At 39.0% G+C, this 15,433-nt stretch overlaps 1 protein-coding gene across 9 annotated transcripts in view; it reads left to right on the forward strand.

Moving 5' to 3' along the window:
• Positions 1 to 15,433, forward strand: part of LOC138739315 (PC3-like endoprotease variant B) — an 827,554-nt gene that overhangs the window by 490,520 nt on the left and 321,601 nt on the right. For all 9 annotated transcript variants that reach the window (XM_069891108.1, XM_069891107.1, XM_069891109.1 and 6 more), the window contains exon 7: positions 3,906 to 3,943. In XM_069891108.1, coding sequence (XP_069747209.1) covers positions 3,906 to 3,943 — 38 coding nt within the window. The remainder of the gene's footprint in view (positions 1 to 3,905; positions 3,944 to 15,433) is intronic.

A 15,433-nucleotide genomic window follows, 5' to 3' on the forward strand; every position in this document is an offset into this window, starting at 1 on the left:
GACTGATGGAAAATGGGATTAGATTGTGAGCACTTTTTTTGACCAGAACAAATGCATCCATCTGCATCTTACTCTTATCCTCTGCATTTAATTCTCTGAATGCTGAGGAAAATCAAAGCACTTTTTTAGGGTTTACATTGTAAAAGGATAGGTAAATACTCCTGGTATTACCCTTCATTTAATATATTTTAAAACAAACTAGGTACATATTATTAAAAACAATTGGCTATAAATGATCGTCAATCTTCTGTTTCTAGACTGATTAACTGCCATAGAATGATATATTCAGAAATGTGTAAGTATTGTTGCAATATAATGGAATAAATGGCCAATCCTTCCTTATGACTACCATAATCTCTATGTGTAAAAAAAAAGTCAATGGTATTTAAACCATCTATCATTTTGAACATCATATTGAACAAGGATTAGATGCTGTGCTATTTCCCAGAGAAAACATTTAAACTGAGGAGTGTTTTGTGATCTATCTTTTTTCAATTAAAAGGTTATCACGATGGAAGTAAACTTGACTTGATCTGATTTATGATTATTTAATTTTAGTGCTGAGGGATTTAAAGCAGTTTGCACAAATAAAGTGCTGATCTTGCATTTTTCTTCCTGGTCTAACCACATGATTAGCAGAAGTTATGATTAACAACACAACAGCAACTTGATTTTTTTCTCCCAGTAATCATAAATACCAAAGGGTTTCTTAAATGGGTAGAAAGAAAATAAGTGGCAGGTCAACAAACATCAGATAGCATGGAAACGTCTGTTGGAAAAATGGGTAGAAGAGAGAGATCCGAAGAACAAAGCAGAGATTATTGTTGGCTTTGTCATTGTAGGACTGCATCAGAGAATAGCATCTTCAGCAGATGATTTTTGATTGGACGGGATTGCATGGCTGGTGGGGTGGGAGAATGGACAAGGAGATGGTAGGGGAGGGTAAATAAATGAATAAACATTAAGGATTTTCACTTTAGTGCATTGGGCAATTTTAAATTTTGAAAATGATTGATTAGAGATCAGGAAGGAAATAATAAGTCTAAATATAACCTTGGGTGACAACAAACACAACACAACATTCGAGGGAAAAGCATTTTGCTTTTTGATAAAGAGAAGGAACTTGTGGTTTTAAAATCTCAAATCATAGAGCCAGTGAAGTACATGCAGTATATTGGCAGACCCCGGGCAAAGGGGAAGTTGGTCCTACGCCGACTTCAGGTCAATAGTGGAGAACATCCTGTACTTGGCGATCTTATTGACCATGTTGGCAATCCGGGGCAGGGGTTGTCCATCCAGCTGCGTGAATCAGTTGATCAACTGGCTGTAGTCATTCACCCTACGGGATTTACTCCTGCCCCCGACCACCACGACTTGAGCTCTCCACAGGCTGGAGCTGGATGCTATGACCCCCTCCACCAGGAATTGCTGCACCTCAGACTTTATAGATACCCTGTCCTCAGTGCTACAGCGCCTGCTCTTTGTCACAATGGGCTTGCAGTCCAGGATCAGGTTTCCAAATAATGATGGAGGAGGTATCCAGAAGGTGGAGAGGCTGCAGGTGGGAGCTGGCTGCCGGGGGAGGGGGGGGGGTTGTTGCCATGAGTATACTGTTAATGGCGGTTGTGGTCCTCCGAACCACATCGTGACACTCCTGAACTGGCTCTGGAAGTTGAAGCCCCGAAGGATTGGCGTGCAGAGCTGTGGCATCACAAGCAAATAAAAATGATCATAATGTTCGTTCGTTCCCCATGGTTAATGTACACAATACCCACAGATCCCAGCAGATTGGTCCTTTGTGGCCGTAGAGATCATGCCACTTGTAGGCCTAACCGAGAGAGAGAGAGTTCATCGGCAGTGTCTGGATGGATGAAGCTCTCTGTGCTCCCACTGTCAAACAGGCAGTTAGTTCTTTTCCCAATCACCTCAATCTCCATCATCGAGTGGGAGATCAGGTGAGGGCTGCCTTGGTTCAGCATGACGGATGTCAGAACTGGATAGTCATTGCTGTTTGGAGGTGGGGGGGGGGGCAATCGGTAAGGCAGCAGCCTCCATGTTGACCATGCGGTCGTACCGGGCGAGGAGAAGGAGGAAGAAAGCGGAAGTGGTGTTGTCCAAGAAGGCGGAAGAGATGTCGGGGTAAGATGGTGACTCACGGGTTGCGCACGCAGTCGAGCCTTTCGGGACCAGAAGTGACATTGGGATCGAAAGCCCACTGCTGCTTGGTCAGGAGGGTTTGGACTTGCAGGCACACTAGTAACGTCCTTTATTTCCGTATCACGAACATATGGCTTCTTTTGCTGGATAGAATCATTTAGGGTGCTTTTTCTGGCCGCAGAAGTGGTAATTCAGGTGTCCAATTGCGGCAGTAGTGGTGGTGGGATCATAGCCTGCTTGCATGGAGGCAGTCTGTGAGGTTGGATCCCAAAATGGTGGTGCCCGCGGCCCGCATGTGGAGGGGCCATTCTTACCTGCAGCAATCATCTTGGTGTTGCGCAGGGCAGAATTGAGAGTCCTAGCAAGCTGGAAGGCTCTCTTCAGAGGCAGCTTGTCTTCCTCAAGCAGTCGCTGGCAGATGTTGTCATTCCTCATCACGGACCAACTCCTCCAGACACTGGGCTGCAAGTATGGGGGTCTACAGAGTACTCCAGTGGTCTCTCCCCAGATCACACAATGACTTCAAAGACTTAGAGTGAGAAAGAATAGGCTTTAATATACTTTATATTGTAACTGGTCCCATTCCATGTGCTTGAATGAATAGATAGGGGAGGGAGGTTGACCTTTATGGCCAAGTCACAAGGGGAGGGTAGCAAGTTATCAGTGGGCAGGCCAGCCACTCATACACAGCAGTATATACATATCACCACATTTAGTTTATTAGTTATTGTTATTTAAAATATTTCAATTCTGAAAGAGAGAAAATGAAACCCTTTAATGACTGAATTAAAACGGAAAGACAAGAGAGGCACAGGAAGATTAACAGAAGGATTGAGTGATTAGAAACAAAAAATCCTTAAATAAATAAGTATATATTTTTAAATGCAGTTTTTATACTCTTATATTTCTTTTAGAATTATTTTCACTTCAGGGGTAAAATTAGTTATGTTGCATTGCAGAATTAGACCTTTTTTAAATGTCTGGTTATCAGCAATACAATGTTATGCTTTGGTGAAATATACATTGTAAGTGTTGATTAGAATAAACCCTCAAAATTTTGCTGTATAATTTATAGAAAAGAATACAATGATCGAAATAGAATATGTTCTAATATAGTAATGCTCACCAGTTCTTTCATACGGGGTGCAAATCATACCAGAGAATCTACGAGGAAAAGATAACAGTGTTGAAGTTGATAGAACCCAGTATTTTTTGTATTTTTGTAATTATCAGGGTAAGTCTTTTTTTCGGAAATGTGCTAATATTTTAATGGGTTGTCCAAAGGATTGTTATTTCCATTGGTAACAAATATTTACCAGATGGACAATCAGTCAATGTATTCTCTATTGCTTTATTTTCATATGCAAAGCATGTGTCTATTGCATCTCCAGAATCCCATCTCCCCAAGCAGTTATTATGAAACCCAATGTCAGGCATTGCAGTCTAAATAACATTTCATTTGAATTTAACCTCCTGCTGTGAATGGTGCTGCTTTGCTTTAGTATCAGAAGCATTAAGGCAGAAAGGTATGTCTTGTTTTGAATAGCTGATGGTGTCATTGAAGGATCACAATCGAGTGGGTTCAGACTTTCATGCTTCAGTATCACATTTTTATGTTAGTCCCTCTCACCACTGCCTGCTCACTACCTTCAAGGAGCGAAATATTAAATGCTCATACAAAGTTTGCCTATGTGTGGGCATCAAGGTTCTAAAACTGTTTTATTTATTCTCACTTTTTTTCCACCCAGGTGTTGACTACTCAAACACAGATCTGAAGAAAAATTATGTAAGTAGAGATTATTCTTCAGGTTTTCAAATATAGGTTTTAACGAAGTTGTAATGACATTCACATTGAGATCATTAGGAAAATGTCAATGCTTCTGCAGATTGAAATATATGTTAATATAAAAAAAAGTTTGTATTTCTCTGATTTGTGGCATGCAGCCTGGTGACCTGACCACGTATGTCCGGTTTGAGTCAGATGGTGGTATAGTCCAGTGATGCAGAGTCTGACCTGACCAATGGTCAGACTGCCAAGTACTTTGTCCAGAACAACATACCATATTTTGTTTTAGTTGGAAAATTACTTTCAGGCAGGATTTCCAAGTATGTTTCATCTTTTATTCTCATCTTCCAACAGATCAAAAGGATGTTTAAATTTGTTACACTTAATTGGTTGGTTCAAGACAGACATGGAAGAAAAGCATTTGTAAACATTTGGGTTGGATTTACCTTGGCAACAATTGGGCTAAGTTCAAGCATGATTTAATTTTAAACCAAACCAGACAGTCACTCAGGAAGGCTGACTCCAGTGAAATATGGGTACTCCCCAACTTACGACCGTATTTCGGACTGAATGATCGGTTGTATCTTGAAATGGATGTATGTCAGAATTGCGTAGATTTCTTTTTTTTTAAAAAAAAGAAAAATATAAAATGTACATAGTTTATGTGGTATTTGAAAATCTATAACATGGAAACGTAAGAGCTAAAATGTCTGTACTTGCCTTGTTAGTAGTCATCCCTGAGGCAAAAGGCTGAGTGCGGCCATCTTGATTCCTGTGTGCATGCGCAAGTCTTCAGTTGGCGCATACACAGTGGGTTGGCATACTGGAATTTGGTTGATGCATTTACGAGAGTTACCATTTATTTTGGTGCATAAGTCAACCGGCGTATAAGTCAACTCCCATTTTTAAGCCTATTTTAAAGGTTTTATGTCATATCTGGCATACAAGTTGACCCCATTTTTCGAGCTGTCTGAGCCTCCCATGAAAAACTCAGTGTTTTAAAACACCTCATCATAAGTAACAAGGCTGTAAATTAAGTACGTTTTTAATAAAAAAAACCCTCGGCCTACCAGACAGCAACAGCCCACAGAGCTGGAGCAGTGACATTGTGCTCCCAATGGGAGCAGGAACCTCGGCCTTCCAGGCAGGAGCAGCATCGGCAATCTGTGTCCTAGGTAGGAGCGGTCATGGCATCACCCAGCGGTGGGGAGGCATCGGGGAGTGGTGGTGAGGTGCTTCCAGCATCGACTTGCACACCAAATAGACAACAATCTTGGTTTTTTTTCCAGTGAATTTAAGTTCTCAAAAGTATATCCACAGTCCAAGTTGACCACCCCACCCCCACCCGCAGGAGAAATTTTTTTAGGTTTTCACAACTCGACTTGTATGCCAAAATATACAGTAAGTGCTCTAACGATATTCAATTCATGCCCCTTGACTCTTGTGCATGCGCCAACCAATCTCCAATATGCGAACTGCAGAGGTAAATCCAACCCAAATGTTTACAAAGACTGGCGCATGTGTACAGGAATCGAGATGGGTTTCCCCCAACCTACGGACCTCCAGGACACTGACTAACAAGGTAAGTATGCACATTTTTACATGCCCTGTATCCCTGTTAAAGTTAGTCAAATAAAGCATAAACTGCATAAATTTTATATTTTTTAACGATTTTTTAGTCGTATGTGCGGATGGATGCAAGTCACATAGGTCTCACATCGGGAACACCTGTATTTATAATGCCATCTGAATTGTAACAGGAAATATCCAATCTGCGTGAGACAATGTTATCCAGAAAGCTGAAAAAATGGGAAAATAATAATCGTACTATATTTCCTAAAACATTATTAGTGATGGCAGCACCAACAAGAAGCTTTGCAGTATTTTATCCTAAGAATCTGAAAGTGCCACAGCCTAGGTATTCTAGAGTGGATAGTTGATGCTGCATGTGTACAATTATTTTGATAATTGGACCCTGCTGTGAACTTCTGTGACCCTGAGACCCATTGAAGAGCTCTCTCAGGACCACATGGTCTAAGTTTACTCACAATTCTTCAGAAAGAGCATTGCATGGAGAATAGTGTCATCCCTCAGTGTGACTGAGGTTGAAATGGTGTCATGTTGTGAATGCCCAGTCCAGCTCCAGAGTAAAGTGGTTGTTGTGACATTGTACTCTTGATTAAGTCAAATGTCAATGAGATAATGCTGCCAAAAAATACTTCATGCAATTAAATTTCTAGACCCATGTAGGTTGAATTGATTGCTGATATTAACGCAAATTTCACATCAATCCTATCGTTTCATGAACTGAATTACACGTGCTCTTTGTGAAATACATAACTAATTTGTTCAGCACGTGGAGTGCATTAGAAACAAGATGCAGCCATTTAACAATTAAATAGAAAGATATTGGATCAGAATGAGATCAGCAATTGTAAAAAAAATACTTACCTGTTTATTTTAAAGCAATTGTACTTTGGCAAAATATTTTATTAAATTTAAATAGTAAGAAGTGTTGGAATTTCTTTGAGATATGATTACTTCACTGGCTGATAGATTCCCATTGTACTCCACTTGCACTATTTTAATAAGGTTATTAGCCTGATGATTTTATATGGTTTAATAGCATTGTTAAATAGCATGTTGAAGTTTGGCATGATTACATGAACTGGAATATTAAAAATATGCTACATAATAGCTTAATCTTGGATTAATTTATTTTAAAAAACCTTGAATATTTTAAGCTAATGCCCACGTATTGGGTACCACATATACAGATTAACAACTAACCTTATTGTGTATTGTTACTATTTGTTGCTTTTCTGGGAAATGAAGCAATGTGTGGACATGTACTGTATCAAGTGAAAATCCTGACAGCACTGAAATAAAGACTGGCATCTGTTCACATCAGTAGTTATTAACCCTGCAGGTTACATGTCACAGAGTGCTACTGAGTCTGGCAACTTGACTGGCTATTTGAGACTGATGGCTTCCAACTATGTGTTAGATCAGAGTCAGATCTGGTTTACATTAGGGTTCCAGGGTGATACAGCATTGAAACAGGATCTTCAGGCCATTGAATCCATGCTGACTATAAAACACTCATTTACACTAATCCTTCACTTAAGTTTGCTTGTGGTACAATAAACAGCTTGTTTGAGTCACATACTACACCAACTCTTCAACTCATTGGCGGCTGATTCAGTACTTTGAACATCTGCTCCCACTGTTGAATGGTGTAGATTTTGATTTTGTCACAGCATATTGAAGAAGGTCTGACTGTCCAATCCTGCTGGCAGGTGCTGAGCCCATTCTGACAGAGAAGTGTCATTACCTTCCATTCAGGTTCTGGCTGGTAATAATACTGTGGCTCATAGGACTGAGGACCTTGGCTGAATATAGGAGAAGGTGAGAGCCCAAGGCGGTACTAAACAACACTATTCCCAAGATGCACTATTTCCTTCAGCCACTACCCTTTGTGAAATTTTGACATGTTGGAAAGAGGAGCTGGGCTTCAGAACAGATAGACAGCATTCAAGGGTTAGTAATAAAGGGAGAGAGAAATATGAGAAATGGGTAAAAGAGAGTGAGAATGTTTATTTTAATTTATGGCTCCATAACTTGTACATTGAAACCAATCTACAGTAATTTCATTGGTTTTGTCTGGCAATTGAATAAAGGTCAATGCTAATCATTTGCACTTCTGAGTGAACATGACAGAAACAGAAAGAACAGCAGATGGATAACATTTTTCTTCATTTAAATCTGATTTGATTATTTTTTCAAAATTATTTTTAATGCCAACAGAATCTTGGAAAAAAGCAGAAAGGAAGGCCAGCAGACAAATTGTTTAAAGAAGCAGAAGCATCTGGTCTCCTTTATTCTTCTTCTTAAGAATGGGTGTTAGCAAGAAAAGATATTAGGATGGAGAGTTAGTGGTGAAGGGTATTGATAGAGGATCAAAGGAAATAGAGGGATAAAAAAGATTTAAAAAGATAAATAGTTTGGATAATGAAGATGATACAGTGGAGATCCAAGGAGGGGAGGGAAAAGAGAAATAATGAATGTAGGGGCCAGGAAGGCATTTCTTTACAGCCATGTGGTCATGGTTCTATTCTCACCAGAACTTATCTAATCTCTGACTCAAAGGACAAGAAAAAGGTAGAAAATTAAAGATGTATCCAAAAGAGAAAAGCTGAAGCTTTAAAAAAAAACAAGAGTTATAGGGAGGGAAAGAAAAGAGGAAAAAATAGCTGAAATTAAAGCATAAATGAGTTAAATAATTAGAGCTGCAGTGTTATGGTATTCACCAGACTATTACAAGTAGTATGATAGGAGGTCAAGTGCTACCTATAGAATGCATAAGATGCATTCAACTTGATTAATTAGTAATTAATTGTTGGAGTATGTGCTTGTCTCAAGTTGAAAGTTTTGTGAAATTCATCAGCAAGAAAATAATCAAAACTGTTATAAATACAAATCATGTTCTTTAAATCTTGGAATTCATTAGCAAAATTATTTTGTTTAGCATAATGCAACTGAAAATTGTTTTTGTTTTCTTGAGTCATTTCTCAGGGATATTTTGTGTCATTCCAGTAACTTGATCAGGTATTTCTCATTTCAGTCTTCCTTGTACTTCAGGTAAAGTCAGATTTGTGGCCATTAACCTGTCCAAAAATCAGTCTTGCACAGAAAGGTGTTTTCAGCTGTGTCAAGACAAAATAATATTGGCAAGCAACAGTTATATGCATCTTTGAATTTATTGGCAGGTTTGTGATGTTTTTGATGTGTCAATCAGTGTATGGCTCATTTCAATACAATCCAAATCTAAAAATAGAACAATGATAAAATTCACTTGAGGAGACAAAGATTTGCTAGAGGCACTCAGCAAATCAAACAGCATCCGTGATTAGAAATGGTCAGTCATCATTTTGGGTTTGAAACCTCTATCAAGAATGGAGAGAAGGGGGTGATATTATGTAACTAAAGGAGGAAGAAAAGCTGGGGAGCTGCCTAGAGATTGTCAGAAGGTATGGGAGAAAACATTAGAAAGGAACGGAAGTGAACAATGTTAGAAGGGGATAAAGATTTTTTTTAAACCGAGGTGGAAATAAGAACAGGCAAGGGTGATCAGTGGGATCAGATGAGTTACCCAAAATTAGAAGAATCAATGTTCAAATTGTAAAGTTAAAGTCTGTCCAAGAGGAATGTGGTTTTGTTGTTCCTCAAGTTTACATATGGCCTCACCCTGACTACAGATAAGACCATGACAGACCTGTTGTTGAAAGAGATGGCGACAGAAAAGGTCCCCATTATTTGAGGAAAATCATGGGCATTAGAAGTCAATGTTGTCAGTAAGGTTGGGATAAATTGGGATTAGAGAGAGCAGTTTCTTTCAAAAAAAAATACACAGCAATCTGATCATATTTGTGAGAAATTCCTATGCACAATTTGCCTGCAACATTTCATGCATCACAACAAAATCTTCTTGGCTAGAAAACCCTTTATGATGAAAACGTGAAATATTCTACATAGAAGAAAAGAACCATAGAACACGACAGCACAGAAGCAGGCCCTTTGGCCTTTCTAGTGTGTACCAAACTATTTTTCTGCCTCGTCCCACTGACTTGCAACCAGTCCATAGCTGTCCATACCCCCCCACCGCCCAATCCATGTACTTTTCCAAATTCTTCTTTAACCAATACTCTCAGCTTGTATCTCACCTACCCTCAGTGTAAAAATCCTACCTACATTTACTCTGTCTATACCACTCATAATTTTAAATACCTCTATCTAATCTCCCCTCATTCTTCTTCACTCCAGGGAATAAAGTCCTAATCTGTTTAACCTTTCCCACTAACCCAATTCCTGAAGGCCTATTAAATCTTCTCTGCAATCTTTCAATCTTAGTGATCACTTTCCTGTAGTCAGGTGATCAAAACTGCACACAACACTCCAAATTTGTCCTCACCAATGCCTTATATAACTTTACCATAACACCCCAACTCCTATACTCAATACTTTGATTTCTGAAAGCCAATATTCCCAAAACTCTCTTTACAACTCTATCTACCTGAGATGCCACTTTCATGGAATTATTTATCTGTATTCCCAGATCACTCTGTTCTACTGCATTCATCCATGCTCTATCATTTACCGTGTTTGTCTTTTCTTGGTTTGTCCACCCAAAGAAAACACTTCAAACTTGTCTGCATTAAATTCTATCTGTCATTTTCAGCCCATTTGTCTGGTCCAGATCCAACTGCAAGCTTTGAAAACTTCCTTGCTGTCCACAATACCTGTAATCTAAGTGTCATCTGCAAACTTGCTGATCTAATTTACAACATTGATATAGATGACATATCTCAATGTTCCCAACACCGATCCTTGAGGCACACCAATAGTGACAGATTCCAGTCTGAGAAGCGATCACCCACCACCAGTATGGCTTCTCCTCTATAGCCAATAGCCTTGAAGATAGGGTAGTTCAATCCAGTTTACTACCCATCTTGAATACTGAGCTTCTGAACCTTCAAAAATAATATCCCATGTGGGACCTTGTCAAAGGCCTTACTACTAATGACCATGTAGACAACACCTATAGCCTTTCTTTCATCAACTTTCCTGGTAACCTCCTTGAAAAACACTATCTGATTGATTAAACACAACCTACCACACACAAAGCCATGTTGACTCTCCCTAATCAGTTCCTGGCTATCCAAACACTTGTATATCTGATCTATTAGAACACCTTCCAATAATTTACTTACCAATGATATCAGGCTCACCAGTCTACAATTTCCAGGATTATTTTTGAAGCTTTATTTTTATAAACAACAGAACAACTTAAGGTACCCTCCAATCCTTTAGCACTACACCAGTGACTTAGGACATTTTAAATATTTCTGCCAGAGCCCCTGTAATTTCTACACTAGCCCCCTTTAAGGTCTGAAGGAATATCTTGTCAGGCCCCAGTGATTTATCAACCCTTATTTGCCTTAAGTCGGCAAGCACCTCTTTCATCTCTATATGTTCCATGATCTCACTGCTTGTTTAACTAACATCCCTTGATTCTGTACCAGCTTCCTGAGGAATAAAACCCATTTAAGACTTCCCCCATCTCTTTTTGCTCTGTACATAGCTGACCTCTCTGATCTTCAAGGTCTATTTTTGCCCCTTAATATCCTTTTGCTCAATATACATGTACAGACCCTTAGGATTATCTTTCCCATTGTCTGCCAGAACAACCTCATGCCTTATGCTTTCCTGATTTCTTTCTTGAGGTTTTTCTTGCATGTTTTGTACTCTTCAATTACCTCATTTGGTCCATGTTGCCTAAACATACTTCTCTCTTCTAAACAAATTCCCCAATATTCCTCAAACAGCAAGCTTTCAAATGCCTGTTTACTTTAGCCTTTAATGCTATTTTTATTTCCCATCTCTCCCACTTTATACCTTCATGTTATTTCCATAGTTGGTGCTTTAATAGAAGCACCATTAGAAGACCACAAAGATTGTACTTCCCATGTGCATCCTCTTTAGCACACTGTGCTGCTTCTCTGGGTAGCTGTGAGATGTTCATGTATCTATTTTCTTCGGCCAATGATATAGAATGGTTTTTACTCTTTTTTTACTGAACTCTACTTATAAATATATAAAACTTATTATTGCTCATGTATCCCTGGCGAAGTTCCTCACTGAATGTCCATCTTACCCACATCACTTGGTTTCTCCCTCTGTCCCCAGCTGTTGCTCAGAAGTTCCTACAAATCCTTTACACCATCTTTGGATCCTTGGAAATGGGGGTAGCTACCCACACTCATCCAAAACCCAACTGCTTGAAAGAAATATACATTAAATTATGTTGCCTCCTGAAATATTAAAAATTAAACTATTTCTCATGTCTCTTTCAACATTATTAAAAAACCTCTTAATTGTGCTGTCCCTATTTTAACATGTATAATTGAGTGACAACAAATTTATTCAATCTGTGTGGTATAAATGATTTTACAGCTTCTGGTCATACAACATTTAATTCATTCTTCACCTTCCCCACATGAGAATTTTTCACCTGTCTCGATCCCATTTTTGCACCCAAGGCCTTTTGGCTTTATCTTTAGAAATTGCTGACCTTGTTTCTATACTCCTACTTCTTGGTAAGGTGAGAGCTGCAACCTGCTGGCTTCAATTGTTTCAACTGCAGTGGATGGATCTGCTAATTTGCATAAACCCAAGGCTTGTGCATCTGACTTGGTACAAATCCCCGATGGAACACTTTGACCTAGAATTTCAAGTGTGCCGTGCCATTTATTTTTAATATGGCTCTCCAAGTCCCCATGTGTACTCAGTTTAACTGGCAAATCATAGATACGTATGTAGCATGCATCTCACAACTTGCAAAATGGAATTGAGTCATTCTTGTCAGAAGAAGGTATACAATGCTGATGTCAATCCCCTTGTGCTAGGCAATGCAAATTTGATATCCTCCCAGCCAAATTAGGAAGACCATTCTAGGCAGTGAGCTCATCTGTGCTATTTAAAGAGATCCCAAGTACTTACAGGTTTGTTTATATTGATTCCGAAGAGTTCATGATGCTCCACAGACTGAACATCAGGCCTGAAAAGACAGATTTATGCTCTGGGCTATGATCATTCTTTTCTGCAGCAGGAGCGTTAGAAAAGGGGGAACATTGAAGATATGCTCCACTTGTGATTGAAAGCTGAAGGAAGAGGGGAGAATTGACCCTGACAGGAGAGCCCATCTTCAACATTTCTGCAGGATGGGCCTTTTGAAACAAATGGTCAGTTAAAGCTACAAAAATGAAGGACATTTTATCCCTGAATGTCTCAACCTTCAGATCAAATCTGATAATCACACATGAGCTATTGTCTTAAATTCTAAAATACTCCTCTGAATTCTCTTTTACTACTTCAAATTCCATCTCTTCCCATAGTCTCACCCTTTGCTATGTTTCCCTTCTGAGTGACCCCACTCTCATTCCTGAAATCAGTCCTCAGCAGCGGCCTCACTTTGTTCCCTTCCATCCCCTTTCAAAACATATTTATCAGTACTTCTTGTATCTATCTGTGTCAATTTTTTGGCCCACCCAAATCTATCCTCCTGAATCCATAATTTCCCATTCCATCTGGATTTGTCCTTGTCTAAATTACCAACCGATGACACAATATATCACATCTCAATTTTTCCACTGGTCTAAGCTAGTCTGCACTGAACTGCAGCACTCTGTTCACTGAGGACAAACACCAACAACATCATCAAACCTGCTGACGAGAACAGAGCTGTGGTCATTTGGTGAACTGGTTTGGCAGCAGACAAAAATAAGCTTTCGTGCACCAGTTTATGTACCTCTCTGGACTATGCCACTGCACTGAATCGTTGACCATTGCTTTCTTGGCAGTTACTGAATATATTTCCCCAACCTCCAGTCTCTTGTATTACATTTTACATTTTAACGATACATGGTAGAAAGCCCTTTCAGCCAATGAAACCTGTGCAGCTCAATTACACTCAATTAACCTACCAACCCCATACATTTTGGATAGTGTGAGAAACTGGATCACCCTGACAAAACCCATTCAGGTCACAGAGAATGTACAAACTCCTTAAATACTATGGTGGATTTGAACCCTGGCCACTGGCACTGTAATGGCACTGTGCTTTTTAAAAATATTTTATTTGATTAATCAATACAAACATCAATAATTACTTCATCTAAGTACATATATCATATGATCAATCATTTTTATATATAGGCAAAAAAAACAACCTCCCAACTGTTACCCTCCCTCCTCCGTACCACAACCCCAACAAAAGAAAAAAAAAGGAGATCATTGTTTAATCTTAAAATTATAACTAAAAAGTTTCTTGGCTCCAGGAGTGAAGACATCCACTGGGGTGGATCGAGACCTCATACTTTATTATTAACAACTTTAATATCAACCACCACACTAACTGTGCATGCTTTCAACACATCTCCAAATCCACAAGCAGAACTATCCTGGTAAATTCACATGCTCGAGCTCATCTTATTTCTTCCTACTTGTACTCTCCTTGTCGGTCCCTTTCGGATATATTCATGATATTTTTGATGTCCTCTTCTACTTGGACACTTTTAGGATTCCTGGCCCCAAGAAACAGGTTTCTTTTCACTATGGTCTCTATCCAAAACCACAATGGTCTGAACACCCTCTACTTCTTCTTTGAATTGCAATCCTACCACCACCATTCTCTTTAGCATGACTAAACTTGTTCTTATATTCAACACATTCTTTTACAACTCCACCAAGTCACAGCCATATCTATGATCATCCACATGGGCCAAAAGTATGCTGGTCGCTTCACTGGAGATGTGGAAAAATCCTTGATAGGTTGCTGATCATGCCCCTCTCTCAACTCTTTTTCCATTACCCTAAAGCTGAATTGGTAAAAGAGCTGAGTGAATTGCCACTGATCTCATTGGTGCTGCTTCCTACAGTTAGAGAGAACTCAAAAATATCATGACCTTTGTGCCGGTTTCCACACTGCTTTCATTTCCACACAGGCCACATCTGACTCTTCCCCTCCATCAGGATTTATTAGTGAATTTGGCACTTGCAGGTAGCTCTCTGTCCAATGAAAAGGTGCTTTGTGTACACCCATCAGCATTCACTCTTGGCAGAATTAAAATTTGAGTTGATAGTTGACAAGTTATCACATCACTTAATTTGGCCAAATGACTATCTCCAACGTGTGTATTCCAACCATGATAATCCGCATTATTACAATCTTCTACTTCCAAAGTTGCCAGGACAACTTTGAGCAGACAGTCTCAATAACCATATAATAAATTGAGATTAATGCAACAGAATTGTATTGCAGGCTGTGTATTCTGCAATGAGGGACTCACCTCTTAACTTTGCAAAGCAGTTACAAGGCATAAATCAGAATTGATGAAAAAGGCATCTGGGTACCTTCTGGGTGGAGTTCTAGCCCAATGAAGAAGGCTGAATTCATTCAGAAAAAGGCAGCCATCTGCAATGCCACATTATTAACCTCCCTATCCAAATTCAACAGCTTATGATTGGATGTTTTATTACCTGTCCAGGCTTCCTGCTAAGGGAATAGAATTTATCCTCTTTAAACCCAAGAAACAAGAACAGCAAAGACATGAGTAATGATAATGTGTTCATTGTACAATGAACAAATACACTGAAATTCCGACTTTCTGCAGCCAAACGGGTACTTGTTAAGAAAATAAAACTAACATCAATAGTATACTTAATTGATTTAAAAAGAGACAATAAAGACAAAAATGGATAGGTAATTATGATTTACAATTATCCAAGTGCAAAAGAATTTGGAAAAGTGCAGAAAATCCTATTGTGATGTCGGAGCAGTTATTGATTAGTGTAACAAAAGGAGGTTCACGAGCCTGATAGCTGTTCTTTCTTTTTCAATCTATTTATTGATTTTAATATAAAACATACAAT

This window comes from Narcine bancroftii, chromosome 7 (assembly GCF_036971445.1).
Source record: "Narcine bancroftii isolate sNarBan1 chromosome 7, sNarBan1.hap1, whole genome shotgun sequence".
Lineage (NCBI taxonomy): Eukaryota > Metazoa > Chordata > Chondrichthyes > Torpediniformes > Narcinidae > Narcine > Narcine bancroftii.